Raw genomic sequence first — 22,665 nt, 5'->3', positions numbered from 1 at the left:
GACAGACTCAATGTATTCCCCAGGCACTAAATCTTAGCTCGAGCAACCTAGATGACATGGTCTTGTCAGTCTCAAACTACCTTATCTTTTACTTATCATTTTCTTTGACACCATCCTCTGATAAGCTGGGAGATAAACACATGACAGACTCAATGTATTCCCCACCACTAAATCTTAGTGGTAACGCTGTAGAGGGGTTTCATCTAACGAGTGCTTCTTTCGACCTGTTTTGTGTTTTATTAGAGCGTTGCAGCTGCAGATCTTAAGGCACATTAAAACTAGACACAAACTCTTGCTTAGCCATTCCTCATACCCCGCAAATTTTTCTGTCTTTGTGTGAATGTGGATGTTTAATGCCAGCAGCTCAGGACAGGTACGGGTTATAGGCAGGTCAAATACATTCAGTTGATTAAGGTTCTGTTTTGTATTCTCTTTGGTTTTGATGCTGTGATTAGAGAAGAGTGATCCTATCTAAAAGAAAACTAACTAGAACAATAATTTTCTGCTGGTTTAGTGTGCTGATTTATCTCAGCAAGGCTTAATCAGGCATCAGGAGACTTTCGTTGAAGACCACTAGACCTATCTCGTTTACTTCTTATGGCCACCAAATGTAGATTTGGTGAGGAGAGAGAAGGGTGGGTTAGGGAAATGCTTCTCCTTGTTCCTACTGGCTGGTGTGATGGTAATGGTGTGAGTCTGTTGTGCGATGGCACAATTGGCCTCTCCACCTTGAGGCAGTGCCTGTTTCTGGGGCAATCCAGAGCTCTTGCACAGGCTACAAAACCCATGCAGGTCAGGGGCTGAATACGAGGACAGCTGCATCTGTGGAGCCATGAAGGCTGCTGGTATTACCTGAGCTGCACCCAGGATAAAATCCATTCTGCAAAACTACTTAGAGCCACAGGAAGGGTGAATGATTGAACTCGATGATCTTAAATGTCTCTTCCAACCAGATGATTCTATGAAGTTCAGTCTAAATTAACAACAGCGTGGATAGACTGTGAAGGTAACTTTGGCCAGAGAACGTCATGAAAAGGGGATGCCGTGATGCGAAACTAAAGTAGAGAAAGCAGCAATAACTGAACCATGATGTCACTGCAGGTGACAGCTTGAGATTCCCCACACCTTGCCTGGTGCTCTGTCTCCCACTCCTAAAGCCGATTGAGTGATTAGTTCACTATAAGATCATGGTACTAGGACACAACCAATGTTTTCATTGCCATATCATTGTGAGAATATGGCTCTGTTCATTTCATTTCAGTGCTGCATAGGAAGCGTGATAATGATGCTGAATTGAACTGTGGTAACACGCTCGCCTCCTGGTTAAACCAGGACATTTTTAATACTTCTCCGCACATTTGGAAAGGTATGCTAAAGTTTAAAGTATGGAGAATTTGAAAGAAAGTGTGATAGATGAACTGTCTTTCAAGCTATACTTAATATTACTGATTGCCAGTCACTGCAAGCCCATTCTGCTGCATGTCCTCATCTTGGTTGACTTCAAACATGAAGAAGACTGATTTGACAAAGTGGAAGTAAGATGCAACTTTCTTAATGTGTTCCCCCTTTTCTATAATTTTCCAAGTCAGAGGGTAAGACCTTCGGTCATGCCATAAGCCCCACCAGTCTATGCTGGGCAAGAGGTTCAAACCTCTGCTAGTCAGTCTCACAGAAAATGTTTCCCAAAGTCAGTCTCCTGTGAAGGGGCTAACATAAAAGCTCGCATTTCATACATTTTTTGGACAAAAGCCATTCTGAAGCTTTTCTTGTTCTATTAAGCCCCTCTATAGTACATGGCTACCTGAATTCAATAGGAAGTGAGGGGTTAGTCTTTTGCAGCTCTTGCATGTGTCCCTTTGTGCTCTTTAATATGTGGCTAAGAGCTACTTGGTATCTTTTCCTGATTCCAGCTCACGCAATCCCTTGATTAAGAAGGAACCATAATTTCTGGTTTGCTTCTAGCCTGAGCAGTTCTGATGAAATCCAGAAAGATCTTGAGGAAGAGCAGACTAGAGAGACAATAAAAAAAATCCCTTGAGTTCAGTACTCTTTCATAAGTCATCATTTTAAAGTAAACCTGTAAGTTTATGAAAAATGGTTCGTAAGTTTTCACCTTGTGAAGAAGTCACAGAAGGCTTTGTCAATGGGAACAATGGTCGTCAGCCAGAATGAACCCAGGTTGACAAGAAAAGGTCTTTGCTGCAAGCCATAGCTATAGAAAAGTCAAAAGGACAAAGTCTCCTCAAAATAACACAAGAAAGTCCAGGACCTGGCACCCATAGCTATAGAAAAGTCAAAAGGACAAAGTCCCCCCAAAATAACACAAAAAAGTCCAGGACCTGGCACGTGAACCCAGTTATCCCAGGGTAAGCTAGATTGGCAATGAATAGCTACTCACTATAACTTCTCAAGTGTCCTCTCTTTCTCTGCATACACAGGAAAAATAGGAGGCAGTTATTACAGAACACTTAATACCTCAAGACTGTCACAATATGTTTCCCCTACCTTTATTTGCTTAGCTTTTTATTAATACCAAGAAGTATCTTAATTCGTTATTGAATGTATTAGATGTCATGAGAAATGGCTCTCAAAAAGTGAAGAGTGACTGAAGAATAACATAATTTCTACGAAATATTTTCAACCATCTCCCAGAATTGACACACCTAAGCATTTATATTTAAGTCATTACAAGATGTTCACTTTCCATCAAATTCCTTTAAACTTTTGTTTAAAGGGCTTGATTTGCTGTAGGTTATGAAACTGATTTTTAGAGTATAAGACATGCAGAAAATGAAGGCCAGATCTGACCTGTATCCAACTGGTGTACTGAACCTCATAGCAAAAGGTGCATTGAGGGAATGGAAATGTAGTTTAGTGCTTGACCCAAAGCATTTTACACAAACTCCTGTCTACTGTCCAGAGAATCATTATGCTTTAACTAGGTGGAACAAAGAATACAACCAAGCAAAGCATATACTTTCTATAGACAAGATACAGATACAGGTTGTTTGCAAAATTTACTAGTCCAGATAACTGAGGCAGAATGGGGTTAAGCACCTTGTTTTCACACCCCTATGTGAGACACTTAACCACTCTGCAGGTAATAAATAGCAGTTATTCAAAGAAGAAAATTGTCTTTCTGAACTGAGTCTGATTTGAGGTAGAAGAGTCATCCCATGCACGGGGGTGTGGGTGAGATTCCCTAGAAAGAAGGTGGATGTAAACGGAGGAGAACAAAAGCAGCCCTGGAAAACCCAGTGAATTATTTCAGTGCAGCACTGTGCCTGTAAATAGACGGACTATACCAACATGCCACTTACGCAATTTCCTTTTCTGCTGAGGACTGTGGGATTAAACACACTGATTTGTGAAGCTATGAAGATTTCTTGCAGCATCAGGACTGTAATCCAAAGAAACAAGGAATGTTGGATGTGTCCCTCCAAGCAGCATTACAGACTGAATTAACAACAGATGAGCTTGACCCTGCACAAATGTCAGCTAAGATGTCTCACCTCTGGGGAAGCTGAAGGACTCAAGCTGCTGTCATGCTTTTTGCATCCTCCGTGTTGGATACCAGGCACCGACATCCCCAGGGATCCCATTCTCTTGTGGGAAGTATTTAGTCCCTCTTTATGGCTGCAAGGAAAGCCAAATTACATGTGCAGAAAACTTCCTCTTTGCTTAGGTGGGAGGCGGTGTTTGAAAGATAAGGAGGAAGTTGGTTGATGCACAGTGAAAGGTTGTATTTTCTCTGACTGATCTTTACCAGTCGAGGTTTGAGTGACAAAGCCCTGCTGAGCTCTGCCTAGTCTAATAGCGAGATGGATCACAGAATAATAGACAGGGAAATCTTCCCACCCAGTGATGACATCTGGTCTGTACTCTTGCCCAGCCCCAGGTGGACAAAGCTCAGCTGCTGAGATGCTCTTTTCCTCATACTGGTGATTTATGATCCATCAGGAGTTTCTGTTACATCAGTCAGGTGATTTTCCTCTTTCTTCACAGATGTTTGGATGTACTGGGACAAGTTGTTTCTTCCTCTCATGCAGAAAGTCGGGGTGAGCTCAAAGGTCACTTCCCACCAAGCAGGGTATCTCCACCAAAAGCAGCTCTTGCAGTTTAGGTGATCCAGTTAGACTACTTCCCATCCAGAGATCTGCCTTTATCCTTTTCTGTCGATTCTTCCCCTTCACAGCACATCTTGATAACGACTACAAGAACATTAACTTGCTTTTGATGAGGAGAGACCATGCTGGTGGCTGAAGTGGAGAAACAGATGAAAGGACAGAAAAGGGGAGTTCAGCCATCTCATACCCTCTTGGGTTGCAGCTGCTCTGGAGCCTTCTAATAGTTTCCCACTGTTGCTGGGGGACATTCTATTCCTTTCTGTGTCTGCATGTCTCTGTACCAGCCAGACTGTGGAGAGTTTTCTGCCAGGTTAGAAAATGCTATCAACTCGGTACGGAGGAAAAGCAGTGGTGGCACTAGTGATGATCTTCCTCTTCCAATGGTGGTAACCTGTGTAAGCTCTCCCAGGTAACTTTGCCTCCTTGGTGCTGTCAGATGAGACAGATGATCTGTTCTAGTAATTTTTTTTGTTGCTTCCCCATCCCTCAATTCCACCCCTACAAACACAGATAAGTCTGAAATCCGACCCAGGAGATAGAAAGTAATAACACAGCTTAGCATTTCCCCTCCCGCAAAACTCATTTCTGCCTTTTTTTTAGACCCTCCATTGTAACGAAAGTACTTGATGATGGACCTTACAGGGAATTGTGCTGAAGAGCTTACTCACATTAAAAATTTACTAATTTTTAACGTTTTTAAAAATTTTTTAAAAATTTTTAATTAAAAATTAACTAATTTTTAATGTTAGCTTTTGTTGTAGCTCATCTCCCTGAAAAACAGTTCACTGCAAAATGGCCAGAACAGCAATAACAACAAAACTTATGGAAAAAAATGGCAGAAATTGTTTGATACAACACTGCTACTAAATGATGGACTTAGCAAACTATGAACAAAGCGTATTATAGCCAGAGTAATAACACAGCAATGGACAATCCCTGTCATTTAAAGCTGAAAAAGTAAGAGATTCATACTTGACGTATTACAGCAAGTGCTGGTTTGAGGGCAGGCTGAGACCCAGATTAAAGAATCTCCACAGACAGCTCTGTAGGGAGAAATACAGCTGCTTAAATCCAGATGTGTGGTCCTAACTGCCTCTGATGGTTCTCTGCCACGCCTAGGGAAGTCTGTAACTCTTATGCAAGTCACATCACGGAGAGAGTGGGAGGATTAAAACCTTGTTCCCTATTAAATTGAAATAAGCCACTCCTTGCTCAGTCTTTCTTGCAATTTGCGTGTAATTTGGGGACACTTACCTCTTGTGTAAGGCACTGTGTAGGCAGCCTGGGTGTCAAACAGAGGACTGTTGGTGCCACGGCTGCATTTCAGGGTGTAAAACATCAAGTTCTGGAGTATTTCTTGGCCCAGCTGAGGACTCAGATGATCTCTGGCCCTCATAAGATCTGAACGTGCGACTTCTGAGCATTCACCTGTTGTTTTCTTCTACAGCTGCAAAATGATAAAATGATAATCTACAAATATGTAAAACTATCTGTAGTTTATTTCTGTTTTGTTTAAAGATTTTCTTGTCTTTTTTTACCTGTCCAGCAAGCTGATGCAGCAGAGCAGGTGGACACACAGGTGAAGTCAGGAAATCCATCTGCAAATGGCATAGAAAGAGTTGGAACCATGTTCATTACTTTGTTGTGTAACACTTACCTAAAAAGCTTATCTGTGGCTGTTACAGAGAAAATTAACGAGGATTATCTCCATACAAGTAGAAAAGGCACCTTTCTGCTCAGATGATTAATATTTGACGTAAGCAGGCAAAATTTTTTAAGGCCATTTAAAAATCCATTGTATTTTTTATGATGCCTTTAGTCTTGCAGAATGGAATAAAAACCTGACTGATGCAGGCTGATGTCTAGTACCAGAGATATAGCACAGTATGTAGCAGATAAAGACTCAGAGGAAATCTATTTGATAAAGTTATTTGTACATATGATAGGTTAAAAGCTAGACAAACAACATGAAAGGACAAGCCAGCACTGGAAGGAGTTAACTGGATGGGAAGAAAGCTCCAAATATTTTTTGGTCTTGTGATAACATGAAATTCCAAATACTTTCTCATGAATAGAGAAAGGGTGAATTATGTTTACATGATTATGTGAGAGAAGATTAAGCCAAAGGCTCCTATGGAAACACAGGAAAAAAACCTAAAAGTCAGTGCATTTTGTTAAGGTAGCAATCAAAATCAGATGGATGACATGTGTAAGTGCAACTTCATCCTGATACTGTACTCCCAATCCTTGTGTGCTCACTGTAGTCTCTCTCTTTTTAGTTATCATCCAATTATATAATTATTAATATTAATAATATGTATTACTGTTTAGCTGAGGAATAGAGAGTTTTATCTACCATGCAATTTCAGCTACTTGTGACAAGCATTTCAGAAAGTCAAGCTGTCCTTCCCTTCAATGCTTGGGACTTTCTTGAAGACTGTATTTTTGAATACTATGGAATTTTCTGTATTTTGATCAATGTATTCATGTCTGCTTTTGTAGCAGGATGTTAACACTGATTGCAGAGCCTACATTTCTTGGCTTCCTCAAATGTTAATAACTGAAGTTTGGCGTGAAAAAGGAAAAAAATTGATAGATACATTAAAAAGAGTGCACAGGATGTTAAATTTCATGAGCATATTTTAAAACATTAATATTTGTAACTAACTGTGTTATCTAATGGTGATGTCTCTTGCAGTAAGTAGTTTTGCCTTTGTGATACATGCCAGGCAGAGCTTTCTGAATGCTCTCAGGCAGATTAAAAATTAGAACTCCGTCATCAAATCTCAAGAAAATGTGGAAATAAATTCACTGAAGACATTATATTATCAAAAGGCAATTTTCAAGATTTTAGATTAATTTATGAGGTTTGTTGGTTTGTTGTGGCTGCTCTCAGAGATATCCTTGTATTAAGTCCATGTGGACGTCTGGTTGTTCCCTCTGTCTTTTAAAATGTTGCAGAGTTTGCTCCGTGGATGTTCTTTGGAAATAAATAAATAAAAAGATAGAAGCAAAAAGAAGTAAAAGAAAAAGTCTATTTATGTAAAAATACTCTCAAAAAGAGACAACAGGGAGTCATTTTTCTTCTGCTGTTGATTATACCAGAGATGATTTGGAAGTTATAATAGGTCTCACCAAACTTTGGAATGCATTGCCATTTATTTAAATTTTATTTCTCCTACAAAGCCTATTGGATGTACAGACATACTGTTAAACAATATCGTCCTACCACAGGCCAATGAATGTGAAACATTCATTGGTTTAAGGAATGTTAGCTCTGTGATGAGGGTGTTTTTTAAAAATTAGAGATCCTTCTTGCAGTTACTTTGATCAGATGTGCACACAGCTTCCTTCAACTCCCTTTCACAGAGAACAGATGTCACTTTAAAGCAGGCACACAACTTCTTTCTTGAAATTTGGTTCAGAGCTGTTGTATTGCACAGCCAGGAGAGAGTCAAAGTGAAAGGTGATCCACAGTTCCAGGAGGAATTTTTTTAAGCCCACTGCACTCGACAAGACCTCATAATTTTTCCATCCTCACCACTGAAAGCTCATTGGAACACTTCAAAGTGTCAAATCAGTCAAGGCTCTAGCCACGTGTTTAAAAGTGCACTGCAGGTTTCTCCTCTGCAGGTTTCAAAAACATTCCTTCAAATTCTGAAAAATAGTGAATCAAGGCTTACAGCATGAGGGAGGTCTCAAATACATCTGTCTTACAGCTTGCAGAAGGCTGCTTAAGTTCTAGGAATATTCAGAATTTTCATAACTAATGATGATACAATTTCAAAATGACATTAACGTTTCTGTTTCAGCACTAAGAGGATGTCATGAGTGTTGGATACCAAATCTGGGGAAAGAGCCATTTCAGTTCTGCATGCCACAGGGTTTGCTACCTGCCATTGAAGGACATTAGTTTTTGGCAAGAGACAGGATAATGTCTGTGCTGAACCACGTATCATCAAGTTTCACTATTCATGTTACACCACTGCACAAGTGAGAGAATTCTTGCAGTTTAGAGGATCTAGTTCTAAACTAATTTGTGGTCAGGCAATTAGACTAGGCAGGTTCCTTCCAAGTGAATCAAACCTATTCTATTCTATTCTATTCTATTCTATTCTATTCTATTCTATTCTATTCTATTCTATTCTATTCTATTCTATTCTATTCTATTCTATTCTATTCTATTCTATTCTATTCTATTCTATTCTATTCTATTCTATTCTATTCTATTCTATTCTATTCTATTCTATTCTATTCTATGTGATCTCACCAGAGTGGAATAGGGTAGCAGAATCACCTCCCTTGACCTGCTGGCCATGATTCTTTTGATGCTGTCCAGTACACGGCTGGCATTTCTGGTCTGTGAGTTTGCTGGCTCGTGTCCACCTTTTCACCCATCACTACTCCCAAGTCCTTTTCCAGCTCATCTTCATAAAACTTCAGCTGTGCTGCAGTGTCCTCAGCACACCTCAGAGAAACAGACTGAGTGTCCTTGCTAGCATCCTGTCCCTCTAACCACGATATGTGATTCCACAGCTTGTCTCAGGCAAGCCCGGTGTTATTCTCCTCCTGCTTCTGTGTGCAGACAAGGCACACTGCTTTGCAATGCATCATGAAGAATGTGTTACAATGGCTTTTAAGTCTTTTACCAACATTGCCTGGTTGCAACATGAGCATTTGGTACCAGAGTCAGTCTTTAAAACCCTTCTCATGTCCTCGAAACACCAGTAGCTAGAACTTCCAAATGTTTCTTCCAAAATGTGCTTAAATTAAAAAAAGTTGTTGGTGAAGGTTTGCTTTTTACCAGTTTTCTTTGTAGTGAGAGAATGCATTAGGGGAGATCTGACACAGTGCCAGTCTGCAGTACAGACTGTGATAGGTTGACCTTGGATGGACCCCAGGTGCCCACCAAGCTGCTCTATCATTCCCTTCCTCAGCAGGATAGGGGGGAGAAAGTAAGATGGAAAAAAAATCTTGTTGGTAGGTAAAGGCAGTTTAATAAAGCAAAAGAAAAGTTTCCTTCAGGACCTAATTCTAACAAAGCTACAAAGTTGGTAAAATTTAGTACATTTCATGGTAATAAGAAAGAATGAAAATGACAATGAATTGGTCAGTGAAAAGTGAGTAATTTAATGATTGGTACAGCAAAATTAGATATTAAAAAATAATTTTGGAAAACAATTCTACTAGTTATTTAAAACAAGGCTTCCAAATGCAGGGACCTCCCCTCTTGGCTATCTGTTACTGTGAATTAAACCCTTTTCTCCAACAGTTCTTTCTCATTAGAAGGCAGGTTTGATTACCTGTATTTATACTAAATGCAACTGTTTGCTATAAGCATGACCATGAATTTAAATTAACTGCAGGGGTTGTTTGTTTGTTTGTTTGTTTGTTTTTGGTTTTTTAATGACTGAGTATTTTACAGTAGAATGTATGCCAGCAAAAGACACAGGTTCTAAACCAGAATAGTTCTAGTGGAAACTTCTCTGCTCTTCTAATCCCTTCTGAGAACTACATATTTCAGGCAATCCTATTCATCTTTTGGTGTTATTAACAGTATGATAGTTTAAAGTGTTGATCAAATTAAGACTAGTTGCATGACCAAGGACTATCCATCTGTGCTGAGAAGATAAGAAACAGATGGAACCACAGAATACTCCTTAGATAAAATTTTGGGGAAAGAAAGATGAGAGAAGCTAATCATTAAATACATGTGGTACCCAAATGCCAGTTTCAGTTAAGATCTCCAGCATGTTCTGGAGCGTTATATGAATAGAACCTATGCATCCTACAGCTTTACCTCAAGTGAGTTGTTGGGCTGAAGTTAGTCATGAAGATAATTTGTGAGAGAGACAGGATGGAATCTGTTTTTCTGAAAGAAGTCACTAAGGAGATGGGTGTCTAGGGAAGGGAAAAGTTGAGACAGTTATTTTATTTCAGTTTTGAATTGGCAGGAAGCAGGGCAGAACTTCACAAAGCTATGGATACGTTCAGGAGATTTTGCCAAGGTAGTTGGAATAAACATCTTCAAACTTTCAAAGCTTGGCTGAAAATGAATAGAAACACAAAATTAATCGTAAATGTGAAATAAAACCCTGCAGCCTTTCTTTTCAGAATAATTTATCATCAACATATCTTTTCTCTGTGTTTTTTTCCTCTTTGTTGCCGTTTACTCCAAGGCAGCATCCAAAACCTTTGACCACACATACAAAATTCTTAGCTCTTTCAAGGAGATTTTTCACTGAACTTGCAAGGTGTTGAGAAGATTTCTTCCTTTATAGTACAGACCATGATGAGAATTACGTTAGTTCTAACAGAAGATTGAAGTCTTGCAATATAAGACTCAGTCCAAATGTTTTTATTTTTATTTTCTGTTAGAAGTCTTAAAACTCAGATTTGCTACTTGCTTTTATCAAGTGTGTTGTTATTGTCACATGATAGCCACCATTGTTCAGAGGAAGAAGAAGAAAAAAAAAAGATAAAGAAGTCTCCTCCTTCTCTAGCACTTTCTAGATTCAAGAGTGAGAGCTGCCTCTCCTGGGTATTGAAAAACATATAAACTGTAGCTGGAAATCTGGACCTCGTGTCTAACATTTGCTCAATCTTATTATAAACTCCTTTTTCTTTAGTTTTACTCCAGAAGTCATCCCACCTAGGTGAAGACCTAGCATGGTGAAGTGTGGTTCTGTAAGTGTGCTTTGGCCCTGTATTTAGACAAATAATATTTCAAAACCTTTTCATTTGCATAAATTAATTGGTATTATTTTAAAATATCAACTTTACTCAAGTCACAATTAAAACACTTAAAACTTACTGCATAATCCATCCTCACAAGCATTAGGACAATCGCCACAGGGTTTTCCTGCTTTGTAGGGTGTCTTAATTGAATTTAGTATGTTCCCCCTGAAACACCAATATTACCAACATATTATAACATATCTGAGAATAAAACCTAATTATATGGATGCATGCATATATTAATTTACACTCAGTCTTCGGTTATATATCAATTTTTATGTATGTGCTGGATTCATCTGGAAAGGTTTTGGTAGTGGGGCTGGGGGGCAGGAGTGGCTTTGAGAGTGGCCCCTATTTTAGACAGAGCTGGCTGAAGAGTGCCAGCTGGATCCAGGTTGAACCAGCTGCTGCCCAAAGCTAAGCCAATCAGCAACAGAGGTAGTACCTCTGTAATAATGTATTTAAGAAAGGGTTAAAACTGCTGTGCAACAGCAACCAGAAGAGAGGAGTGAGAATATGTGGGAGAAACTACTATGCAGGCACAAAGATCAGTGGAAAACAAGAGGAAGGAGGTGCTCCTGGTTTTGCAGTAGAGATTCCCCTGCAGCCCCTGATGAAGACCATGGTAGAGCAAGGCTGTCCTCCTACAACCCGTGGAGGTCCACAGTGGAGCAGATATCCACCTGCAGCCAGTGGAGAGCCCCATGCTGGTGCAGGTAGATGTGCCTGAAGAAGGCTGTGACCTCATGAGAAGTCTGCGCTGGAGCAGACTCCTGGCAGGATTTGTGACCCTTTGGGGCACTCACACTGGAGCAGTCTGTTCCTGAAAGACTGTACCCCACGGAAAAGAGCTATTCTGGAGCAGTCCATGACGACCCACAGCATGTGGGAAGGACCCATGTTGAAGTTTCTTGAGGACTATCTCTCATGTGTGGGACTCCATGCTGGAGCAGGAGAAGAACTTGAGGAGGGAGCAACAGAGCCAACATGTGATGAACTGACTGCAACCCCCATTCCACGTCCCCTGTGCTGCTCCAGTAGAGGAGAGAAATGGGGAGTGAAGTTGAGATTGGGAAGAAACGATAAGTGGGAAGAGGGTGGTTTTAGTTTTGTTTTTATTTCTCCTTATCCTACTCCATAATAAATAAATTTCCCCAAGCTGAGTCTGTTTTGCCCATGATGGCAACTGGTGAGTGATCTCCCTGTCCTTATCTTGACTCACGAGCTTTTTGTCATATTTTTTCTCCCCCCCCTCCTGAGGAGGAGAAGTGATAGAGCAGCTTGGTGGGCTACTGATGGCCAGCCAAGGTGAATGTGAGTGTGAAAACTTCTGGCAGTCTGTGAATTCATCACTGCCTTAAAATTCCCACTGAAATTTTTGGTATTAGTTATTCTCTTCATTGTTCTGCACATATTGATAGGCCTTTCTGAACCAAGACTTCAAGTAGAATGTGGAAAACACTTATTTGTGATTTACTATTTTGAAAACTAGGATTTTTAGTCAAATTAAATTTAATCTGAAGATTGCTGTGGCTTTTATGTGTTTTATGCTTTTGCTTGTCTGACAATTCTTTTGACGAGCTTGTTTCTGCCTCTTCATATTCCTAATACATTTTTCAGGCCTGTTCCTCAGCTATGAGTGATGTGCCCTGTTACAAATCTCACCATCTCTCAACTCATTTTGATAGTAAGAAGTTCCAGAATCAGAATCAATACATACGCAGGGCAATACTGGCAGACATAGAAGTATTTGTATGTAACGTTGGGACAATAAGCGACAGCACATCCAACTTCATCAGAATTGGACCAAACCACCTGTAGGTATAAGAATAAAAGTAATGGAGAATGAAAAATATGCATTTGAAAATCATATAAGTAGAATATGCGTTACAGAAGCATTTGCAACCAAGTTAAGTCACTTTATTTACCCTTTATAGTAAAATGTAAGTCCCACCTTTCTGGACAAACAATTTTTTCCCTGTTTTCACCCCCAAACCAAAGAACATTTAGAGTATAATGATAATAATTTATTACACATATATATATAAAATATTTGAGTTAAACTTTCTTAATTAGTTATGTTTTCATTCAGTTAAAACTATCGTAGAAGATGTAGGAATCATGGTGTAGAATTTCGTATTCTGTGTTTTCATGCAGGTGAACAGAGGAGGTTATCGTCAACCAGTGCCCAACTGGAAACTCTGAGCCAATGGAACTCTGTGGACTGTAACAGACATATTTATATTTCCTTCCTGATACTTTAATAACCTTATTCTTCAGGTGTCTGAGCAATTTTCATGTGTTAAACAAATAAATAAGTTTCTTCCCTCTGCTTCTTCCTGAAGTTTTGCAATACCAGTGTCTTTACTCTTCATTCTATGAAGATACTTAGCCGATCATGTTCATTTTAATTCTATTACTTTGAAAGTTTTCCTCGTGTTGTCAGAATAACCCATGTCTCCATGGTACTTATTCTCTTTAAAGGTAATGAGAGGGTAAAAACTGCTTAGCTAACATACAGATATTTATTTATTCAGCTGACATATACAGAAGTTGCATCTACCTGAGTATAGTGGCCAGTCACAGCACCTGGTGTTATTGCTCCAATTCCATATTTGAAATCTTTCTCCTCATTGTACCAGGCTTGAACAACAACTGGCCATGAGAAAGGAGCGGTTGACATGAAGAGATTTTCACCACATTGTACATCTGAAAAGAGAAAGGTACTGAGAAATGCATAAAAGATACCTGTGGGAGAAAAAGACAGCTAAAGGCGGTGTGATATCCATGGAAGTTCTCATCTGAGGTGGGACAGCAGGGTGTATGGTTTTGGGTTTTTTTTTCCAGTTGAGTGATGCCACCTTTTGCCAATTCTGAAGGTGTCACTTGACCAGTTAGCAGCATGGTTAGCCTGTTGGGTCAGTAGTTTGGTTGTTGACAGACCTTTTGCATATCTGTAGGTAGATACACCTAGGCAGATACAAGCACACCACAGCTAGTCATTATTCAGACCACAGCTCATAGTCTTGGGACAATCCCAATAATTCAAAGCATTCTTCTGGTACACAGGATAGTGTCTACACTGTCTTCACCTACTATTTCTATTCAGGTCCAACCCTGCTGTGTGCGCATTAGTTCTCATCTGGAATTCACCTCAGCAAGAAGCAGGGTCTTAGGCAACAAGTATGGGGACTGAAGGACAGGCTATGACCTACATACAGCATAGACAGAAATCAGTCATCACCACGCTGGACACTGATTATGGCTATTTTTAACGTAGTATGGCTGTAACTTCAATATCCAACACTATTTCTATTCAGGTCCAACCCTGCTGTGTGCGCATTAGTTCTCATCTGGAATTCACCTCAGCAAGAAGCAGGGTCTTAGGCAACAAGTATGGGGACTGAAGGACAGGCTATGACCTACATACAGCATAGACAGAAATCAGTCATCACCACGCTGGACACTGATTATGGCTATTTTTAACGTAGTATGGCTGACTGCTGTGTGTATATCAGCCTCCTATGTTGCAAGTTGCCAGGGGATTTAAAAACTGTGAATCCTGTCTTAAAATTTATGCTGAGCACCACCAGCTGGTTTTGGACCTTCACCCTTTGCCCTTTCCATCCCAGACAGTTTCATCCAAAACATGCAAGCTGGTCTCTGCAGTAGATTTTGTCTAGATTCCCTACTTTCTGATGGATATTTTAAGAGATTATGCTTTATCGTAATGATTTTTTTCATCTACTGGAGGTAATGGAATATACCTACGTAAAACTGATGCAATTAGGATGAGACTGGGATTGAACTTTTCTCACTTACTAGACAGATTTATACCTCGAATTTTGCCTTTGTCCCACGCACCAACATAATCACATTGACTACAACTGGCATTTCAAAAAAAAAACCCAAAACCCCAAACAACAAAACCCGAACAAAATCCAAACTAGTCCCATCAATAACAGGTATGACATTATTCAGCTAACGCTCATGCTTCACTTACTGGTTTTCCTCATGTTTGAAGGACTGTGACGCAAAGTACATCGATTGGCCCATTTTTGGGCATTCATTGCAGCCGCAGGAGACCATTTCTTAATGAAAGAAGAAAGTATTAGTCATTCAGACGTGTACCTTCATGAAGGAACAACATTAGGAAATTACACTTCAAGTCATAAAGAAATCATATACAAAGTCCTTTTCTTCCCCATTTTGAGGAGATGGACTGTAGGAACAGAGTTACTATGCACCCAGGAGAATAGAAACCATGAAGACTGATGAAGAATGCATCAGAAAGAAATTAACAATGCCATGGCTCCTCCTTCTCCTTTTCTTTTTCCTTTAAAAAAAAAAAGACGTCATTGTTCATACACCACAAAACTTTCCAGACTTTTTTCCCACCTGCCCAGCTTTACATTTCTTTTGGTGCTGGACGAGCTTAATCCTTAGGAAAGGTGTGAGGAGTGAATTTGTGTCAAAATGAAATAATGTGATCTTGCATATGGTCCTGTATCTCTCATAAAGTCCACTATTCATTAAAAATAGATTTATAGCATGCAACTTACCATCTTCAACATGTTGCTGGCAGTTGGTTTTACTGCTCTCCTGAGGGCATTATGTTTGTCAACAACCAGCTTTTGCTGATCTGGTTTGCTAGTTGACAGAGCATTGACATCTTCAGGTACCTAAATTGAAAGAACATGTTATATTCCTTTTTTTATTTGAATGCAACTCAATCTGTCTAGGAAATATTAAAATGTCAAAATTCTAATACCAAGGAGATGATCCTCGTCATAGAGGACGTTCTGTGATATGCCTTTTCTCCTAAGTATGTCTAGGGTTGCTTCCATGGGGAGGAGCACTTTCAGTTGTTCCACAGCATAAAGCTTAGCACTAATAATGCTGATTCCTGCATCATATCTGTCAGCCCTCTCTGGACGGCTGAGATATTATCTGCCTATAAACTCTTAAATTTAGGCAACTGAATCAGACTTATTTTATTGTAATTTCCTTCATGAGGTTTTGAGGAAACTGTATCTAAAAATCAGCTGAAGGCTTGAAAGCACTTATGATTTGTTTCCTCTCTTCAGTATTTTAAACATGTCTATCAACATTCTTTTATTGAAGCAACCTGTTGTTTAATCACAGGATCATCACAGATTTCTTGTAGTACTTAGGCAGGAGATCCCACTGAACAAAAATAGTGCCTATGTTTTTCATGCCACAGATTTTCTTCCATTCCTGCCATGACTGATAACATTTCTCAAACTTTTCATGTGTTTTCTGATTAAAAAATAGCCATGTGAAGAACTCAGCCTCCTCTTTACTACCGTTCTCACTAGTCTTCTAGACTGCAGCATAGGGATCAGAAATTCAATTAGGGGAAACTGTAGCCAAGCCTTCAGTCACATCAGAGTTTCTGAAGCAGAAGTAGCAAACTTCAAATGTCAGACTAAATATGAGCTGGGACGAACCACCCTAAGTGTGCATTAAGCATCTTAGTTTGTTTAGCTGTTTGAGGGAGATAGGTGTTACGAGTTGAAAGGATGGGACTATGAGCAAAGGGAGGCACATAGCTCAGGACCTGTAGGACAAGAAAGGGAGAGAGTTAGGTAACTGCTGCCAGTAAAACCGTGGGGAATTAAAAGGAAGAAGGCTGGGTCTTTGGGAAATCCAGTTTACTGGATCTGTGTACTGGAGCTTCTGGAAAATATAGTTATCTCTGATCCAATCATAAGTAACACTGTGTCAATAGGTGGTTTAGTGTGCAAGTGTGGAACCAGCCTACTGTTTTGAAATTAAACAGACTTCAAGGATAAATGGTTTTCAGAGCTTAGATATCTAATGAGACTCTTTCTGCATGTGATCGGTGTGCACAGGGAAAGCCATGTCCAGTGCCTTTGGTCCCACCCAGATTTTCTGACTACAAGGTGTGGAACCTACCTCTCCACTGGATGGAGGCAGTGCAGCTGCAAGACACAGGAACACCACTGGAAGAATCATCTCTGAAAAGGGGAGAATGAGGATTTAATTTATTTTTTTTACAGGACTTTTATTTCTCTGAATACATAATGCATCTTTCTCCTGTGTATTTCCTGTCCTTTTTCTCAAATAGCAAGGTATTGTTCTCTTTCTTTACTCCTTTGTACCTTCTCCCATTTTTAGAAGTAAAAAACCCCTTCATTACTCCTCTGCATTTCGAAATGTCTGTGAATTAACTGCTTTGTACATCTCGTTCTTCCTGCCCTAATCCTGGCCACATACCTTCCCCTGAATTCACAGTACAGGAGGACATCTGAGCTTTCCTTCCTGTTGGAAGCCTTCTGCTCATCGCCACACTGTGGAACGGCTGGGGTGGGATGCTGCTTTTAGCTTGTTTTGTGTCTGTGTTAGTCTGAAAGTTCCACTACTCCCCATTGACTGCTTTGACTGGATTGCACTGGTGAAACGGGAAATAGACACTGGGCCTACGTGCAGACCTCTGCACTTAGGTGTCTGAGTCAGGATTCAAAACCCTTACTTAATAACCAGCACTGTGGAGCCGTGCACGTGAGCTGGGGAAGAACCGGCTGGACCAGTAAAGGACCAGCACTGGCTTCCTGGGAAAGACTTGTTTCAGAAAGCTTTTTTTGGTTTTTATTTTTTTGAAGGCAACTCCTGATTACGTTACAGGTAATGGGAATGGCAATAGAAATGAGACGCTTCTCCATTTGAAGAAACAACCACCAGACTCTGGACTCCAAGACTCACTTAGGCAGCTCAAAGCACCACGCTCTCCCACTGCAGTGATCCAGGAGGTAATGTAGATCAGTTCAGGGGTCTGGCTGTAACCTGTTGTAGGAATTACATTCAGCTGCTTTCTGTTTTGCTACCTTGGGCAGGCAAGCAGGTGACTAGAGCGGAATTTACTTATTTTGGCATTTTTCCCAGCCTCCCACTCCAAGGGAATTTGTGGGCGTGTTACCACAGAGATATATTGTTAGTTTAACTTCTTATTTGGTTTTCAGGGGCTGCTGGTTTTCATTTCAATTTATTCTTGGGGAAAGGCCAATAGGGTTTGCTACCCTTTTCAGATTCAGCAAAGCCCCTTTACCTTGAGGCAATCAGTTTATATAAAACACAAGGCACTCTGACTTTTGGAGTACATGTGAGCAAGAAAAAACTATCCTTCTCCAAAGGGTACAGCAAGGCCCATTTTCCTCACCTTCTTGCTTACATTGCACTGGAGGTGACCCCCAGTCCCCAGCCTGTAGGCAGGGATGCTGCTCCAGCTCTGCTGAAGAGCAAAGCCTGTTGAAGTGCATTGTGACTACGGGCAGCTGTAGCTCTGAGGCCAAAAACCTGGACAGACTGGCCACTTCTATACAGTCAGACTCTCACAGCCTTCATAACAGGGTGGCTTATTCTAAGCAATTGTAGTTAAGAAAAGATCTAGCTGATCCAGGGCTCAAATATACTAGTAATTAACAGTGTAAGTCATTGATTTCTGAATATTGTCTTATGTCACTTATGTTTAATTTTGATATCACCTCCTTGAAGAGCTTAAGATCACAGAAGTTTTTTCTTACTAACTTCTCTACCACTTCTCAGAGCCGTTACAAAACTTGGCAGTATGTGTGACCTAGGTGTTTAGCAATAAAAGCTTATACTCCAATAACACGAGAGACTATTCTTTCTACTTAATTTCTAACTAGGAAGTAAATAGCGGTGGGGGTTATTTTTAGCTGTACTCAAGTTACAAACTAAAATATGTCTTTTGAGTGCAAAATGTGAGGATATGCAAATAGAAAACAACACTTTTTGCACCTAAACCATGTAAAACCAAATTCTCTGTTTCGAAGGAAAAATAACTCTTCGTTGAACTTGTAAAGCTTTATATTTTGCAAAGCTAACCGAAGACGCTAACTTAAAGACAAGTGTTCATTCACTGGATTATTTTCTATGAATTAACTTACAATTAAAAAGAATTGGTAATTTAAGACATGATACAAGTTTAGAAATGCCACTGGAATGCTTTTAAGACCCTGTGGGTTTCCTGTTCCAAGATATTAACATACTTTTGGCAATCCCACTGATTTCGACCAAATGCTTATGGTTTATGAGATGTAAATTTAATTGCTCTGCATTAATTTCTAGGCACTGGTCCTAAAATCAGTCTTTCTGTCACCCTCCCCTGTTCCCCCTCAATCAAACATAAATCAGGACATGTGCCAAGTCTTACTGACTTTCCTGCAACTCCATCTGTGTACAGGGATCTGCCACTGAAAGATGGTGCTTTAGCATCTCTAGTTTGCATGAGTTTAGCAAACTTGTGTGAATATGTTTCTCCCATCCTTCCTCTTAAAAAAAAGGTGTAGCCTAAATTATTCATACAACTGAATATCGACTACAAAAGTACTTCTCCATTATTTTTTTATTATCCTTGAAAAAGACCTGAAATGGAATAAAAGAAGCTGTCATTTCGCTTGTACAGCATAGTTAGCAGCCACCTTTCAAAAAAGTGGTAAGTTCTGCAAGGCGGCAATTTCCCCACTCTGAAAATAAGTGGTGATAGCTGTGATATAGTAATAGAATATACTGAACTGGTTTTGCTGAATAAAATCCTCTCTCTGTGGTTGCCTTAAATTGTTCAACAAGTCTGACAATTAGTTACATTTTAATACATGAAAAATATTGCAATACTTTAAGGAAACAAATCAATCTAAATCCTACCTGTTGTTTCCAGGAAGATTGGAAGTTTCTTCCGTCCTTCTTCAGGTGGTTGTGGAAGTGGCTGGAGTTCTTCACCAGAGGGTGTTTTATAGGTCTTCTGTTTCCTGATAGGACAAGGTGACTCTATTGTCACATGTATTAAAAAATTCAAATAGTAACCAGCTAGGACAGTGCATTTGTCAAGTGCTCATTCTTCCAAGGAGGAGGCTGTTTACTTGTGCACCATTTTTATTTCCTCTTACTCCTTGTATGAGAAGAGATCAAATATTCCCAAACATGTTTTGTGTGTCTTGCTCCTAATATGTGAAATTTCCAGTCAGTGTGGACACCAGGTACAAAGGCTCTCTGCAAATGATTGACGCATCCAGTTGTAGTAAGACTTGATCTTAATCTCCAGCAATGCAAATAAACTCAGCTGGCTACTGAGGTATCTCCAGGCTGACATTGTCGTAACCAAGACGAGATCTTGCCTATTGATTTTTCCGTGGGGGTAATAAAAGTCTTGGGCACGTTCCTGTTCATGCTATGGCTTCTGGCTTCTTTACTTCATTCCTGTAGAGTAAAAGCCAAAGAAGGAGAGGAGAGTGTTTATTTCTGTAATTGATGCTTTTACCCAGTATTGGATAAAGAATGAAAGATTATTGTGTGCATTAATATTAAAGCACATACTTGTTTCAGCACTTCTGGGCTGTCATGGTTTAAGACCAGAAATCAACTAAGCACCATGCAGCCACTCGCTCACTGGACTCATGGGTTGAGTTTTGTATTTTTATTAGTTTTATAATTGAACTAAAATAAAATGTGATAATAATAATGATAGTAATAGTAATTGCAATGAAAAGGAAGATAACAAAATGAGGGAGGAATAAAACCCAAAACAGGCAAAAAATGCGCAATGAAACTGCTCACCACTCTCTGACTGATGCACAGCGAGTTCTTGAGAAATTATCACCACCCCCCAGTCAAATCCCTCCCCAGTTTATATACTGCGCATGATGTTCTAAAGTAGGGAGTATCTTAGGTAGTTCAGGTCAGCTGCCCTGGCTGTGATGCCTCCCAGTTCCTTGTGCACCTCATCACTGGCAGAGCTTGGAAAATTGAGAAGTCCTTGACTTAGGATAAGAGATACTTAGCAGCAACTTACTTCTCGTATTAACCCCAAGTACAGCACTGTACCAGCTATTAGGAAGAAAATTAACTCTATCCCATCTGAAACCAGGATGTGGGTATATGGGATGGGATGAGGATGGGTGGTATTAATACCAGATCAGAAGGCTATTTGTGTGCACACTGACTGTTACTCTCCACATCCAGTCTCAAGTAATTGATGACCAGTGCAGCTGTCATTGTCCGCTTTTATACAAACTGTTGGTTTTTCTCTATTTACATTCAGTTCTTCCTTCCTTATAGTCACTCAACTCCAACCCTAGTCCCTTGCGGAGTGTGTTTTCAGAACAGTATTTTGCTTTTCATCACCTGGGAAACCAGTATACTAGCTCTACCAGACAAAATGGTATTGGTGTGATTTGTGGGTTTGTGATTATATGGAAAGGAATTCTCTGTTAGGAAGTTTGAGGTTGACACAGAATTGCAGGGAGCAGTCAATATGCTGGATAATGAGGTTGCTGTTCAGATTAATCTCAAAAAGCTGTAGAAGTGATCTGACAGAAACGATCTGAAAGTGAACAATGGGGAGAGTCCAATTGTTTAAGGAGCAGCTCTAACAAAACACTTAAGGGTTATTAGTGGACAACAAGTTGCATAGGAGTAAATAGTGCTCCCTTGCAAGAGCGAGGGCTAACCACATCCTGCACTGCGTTAGCCACTACAGAGCAAGAGTACTAAGAGCAGAGATTATACCCACTTTTTCGTCACTTCCAAAACTGTGTCTGGACCAACGTGTCCAGTTTTTTTTGGAGTCCTTAGCACAGGAAAGACATTAACAAACTGGAGTAAGCCTAGTCACTATGTTGGAAAGGGGAAAAGCAGAGGTGGACTCTTTTACAACACGGGCATGAGGAAAGGGCCACAGATTGCAACACTGACTAGATAAAAAAAAAAATTACAGTGAGACTTGTCAAACACTGAAGCAGACTGACTAGTAAGGTGGTAGTTTTTGCATACTTGGAGTTATTAAAAACTGGACGAGATGCTGAACCACCTTTCAAGGTGACAATGTTTTGAACATGGTGTTAGACCAGATAAACTCCAGAGGTCCTGTTCAACTGAAACTGTTCTAAGGTTGTGTGATTTTTATATTGTTTACACTGGAAAAGCACCAAATGAGACTTGTCTTCTTTTACTTGCTGACAGATAATGACAGTTTCATTAATTACAGTGGGAACCTCTAATTCTTATATGAGAAAACAAGTGTTACTAGCATAGTCATTATGATCACTATTAATAAATAAGTTTGCATTCAGGTGATCAGTGAACCATGGATTTCAAGTTAAAGACTGTATCCTATTGTGGTCAAGTCATTCATCTCTCTACCTGACATAGAGACCTCTTGAATCAACTCTCCATTCATACGTAAGAGCTGTCTATAAACCCAAGTGAATGATTCAGAACATCCTATTCCATAACAGAATTTCCGTGAATAGAGATTCTGTCATGACACTTCATAAATTGTTTCTGTATTTTATTGTTGTAGAATCATAGAACAGCCTTGGATGGAAGGAACCTTGAAAGATCATCTGATCCAACCTTCCATGCAAAAGGAAACCTTGAAGAGATTATCCAGCATCCTGTCCAATCACATCTTTAAAACCTCCAGTGATGGGGACTCTACCATGTCCCTAGGGAGGTTGTTCCAGTGAATGATTGTTCTGTGAAAACTTTATTATCTTCTGTTGAAATTTATTTCTTATAGGTGAAACCTATCCTGGTGCAACCAGTGCCCACTGCCCTCTGTCTTCTCTATGTGGGTCCTTGTGAAAAGAAAGCCTCTGACTTCTTTGTAACTGCCCTTTAAGTCCTGGAACACTGTGATGAGGTCCTTACTGAGACCTCTCCAGGAAGAAAATGTAGACAGTGCCCAGTATGAGAGTTTGTGTGCTCTTGTCAAAAGAAGAGTTCTGAAACCATTCAG

At 39.9% G+C, this 22,665-nt stretch overlaps 1 protein-coding gene across 1 annotated transcript; it reads right to left on the bottom strand.

Moving 5' to 3' along the window:
• Positions 1-10,941: 10,941 nt before the first annotated feature.
• On the bottom strand, positions 10,942-16,865 carry LOC104488351 (cysteine-rich venom protein pseudechetoxin-like; the record flags this gene model as incomplete). Its single annotated transcript, XM_010143106.1, has 6 exons — positions 16,806-16,865; positions 15,428-15,547; positions 14,869-14,956; positions 13,429-13,574; positions 12,586-12,680; positions 10,942-11,030 (listed from the first exon to the last, which is right to left on the bottom strand). Coding segments are annotated over exons 1-6 (598 nt in total), but the record flags the coding sequence as incomplete, so codon positions are not given.
• Positions 16,866-22,665: the final 5,800 nt, after the last annotated feature.

The sequence above is a fragment of the Buceros rhinoceros genome, unplaced genomic scaffold, assembly GCF_000710305.1.
Source record: "Buceros rhinoceros silvestris isolate BGI_N320 unplaced genomic scaffold, ASM71030v1 scaffold189, whole genome shotgun sequence".
NCBI lineage: Eukaryota > Metazoa > Chordata > Aves > Bucerotiformes > Bucerotidae > Buceros > Buceros rhinoceros.
Note: the sequence above shows the minus strand (reverse complement) of the source record. Positions and strands in the feature narration are given on the sequence as shown.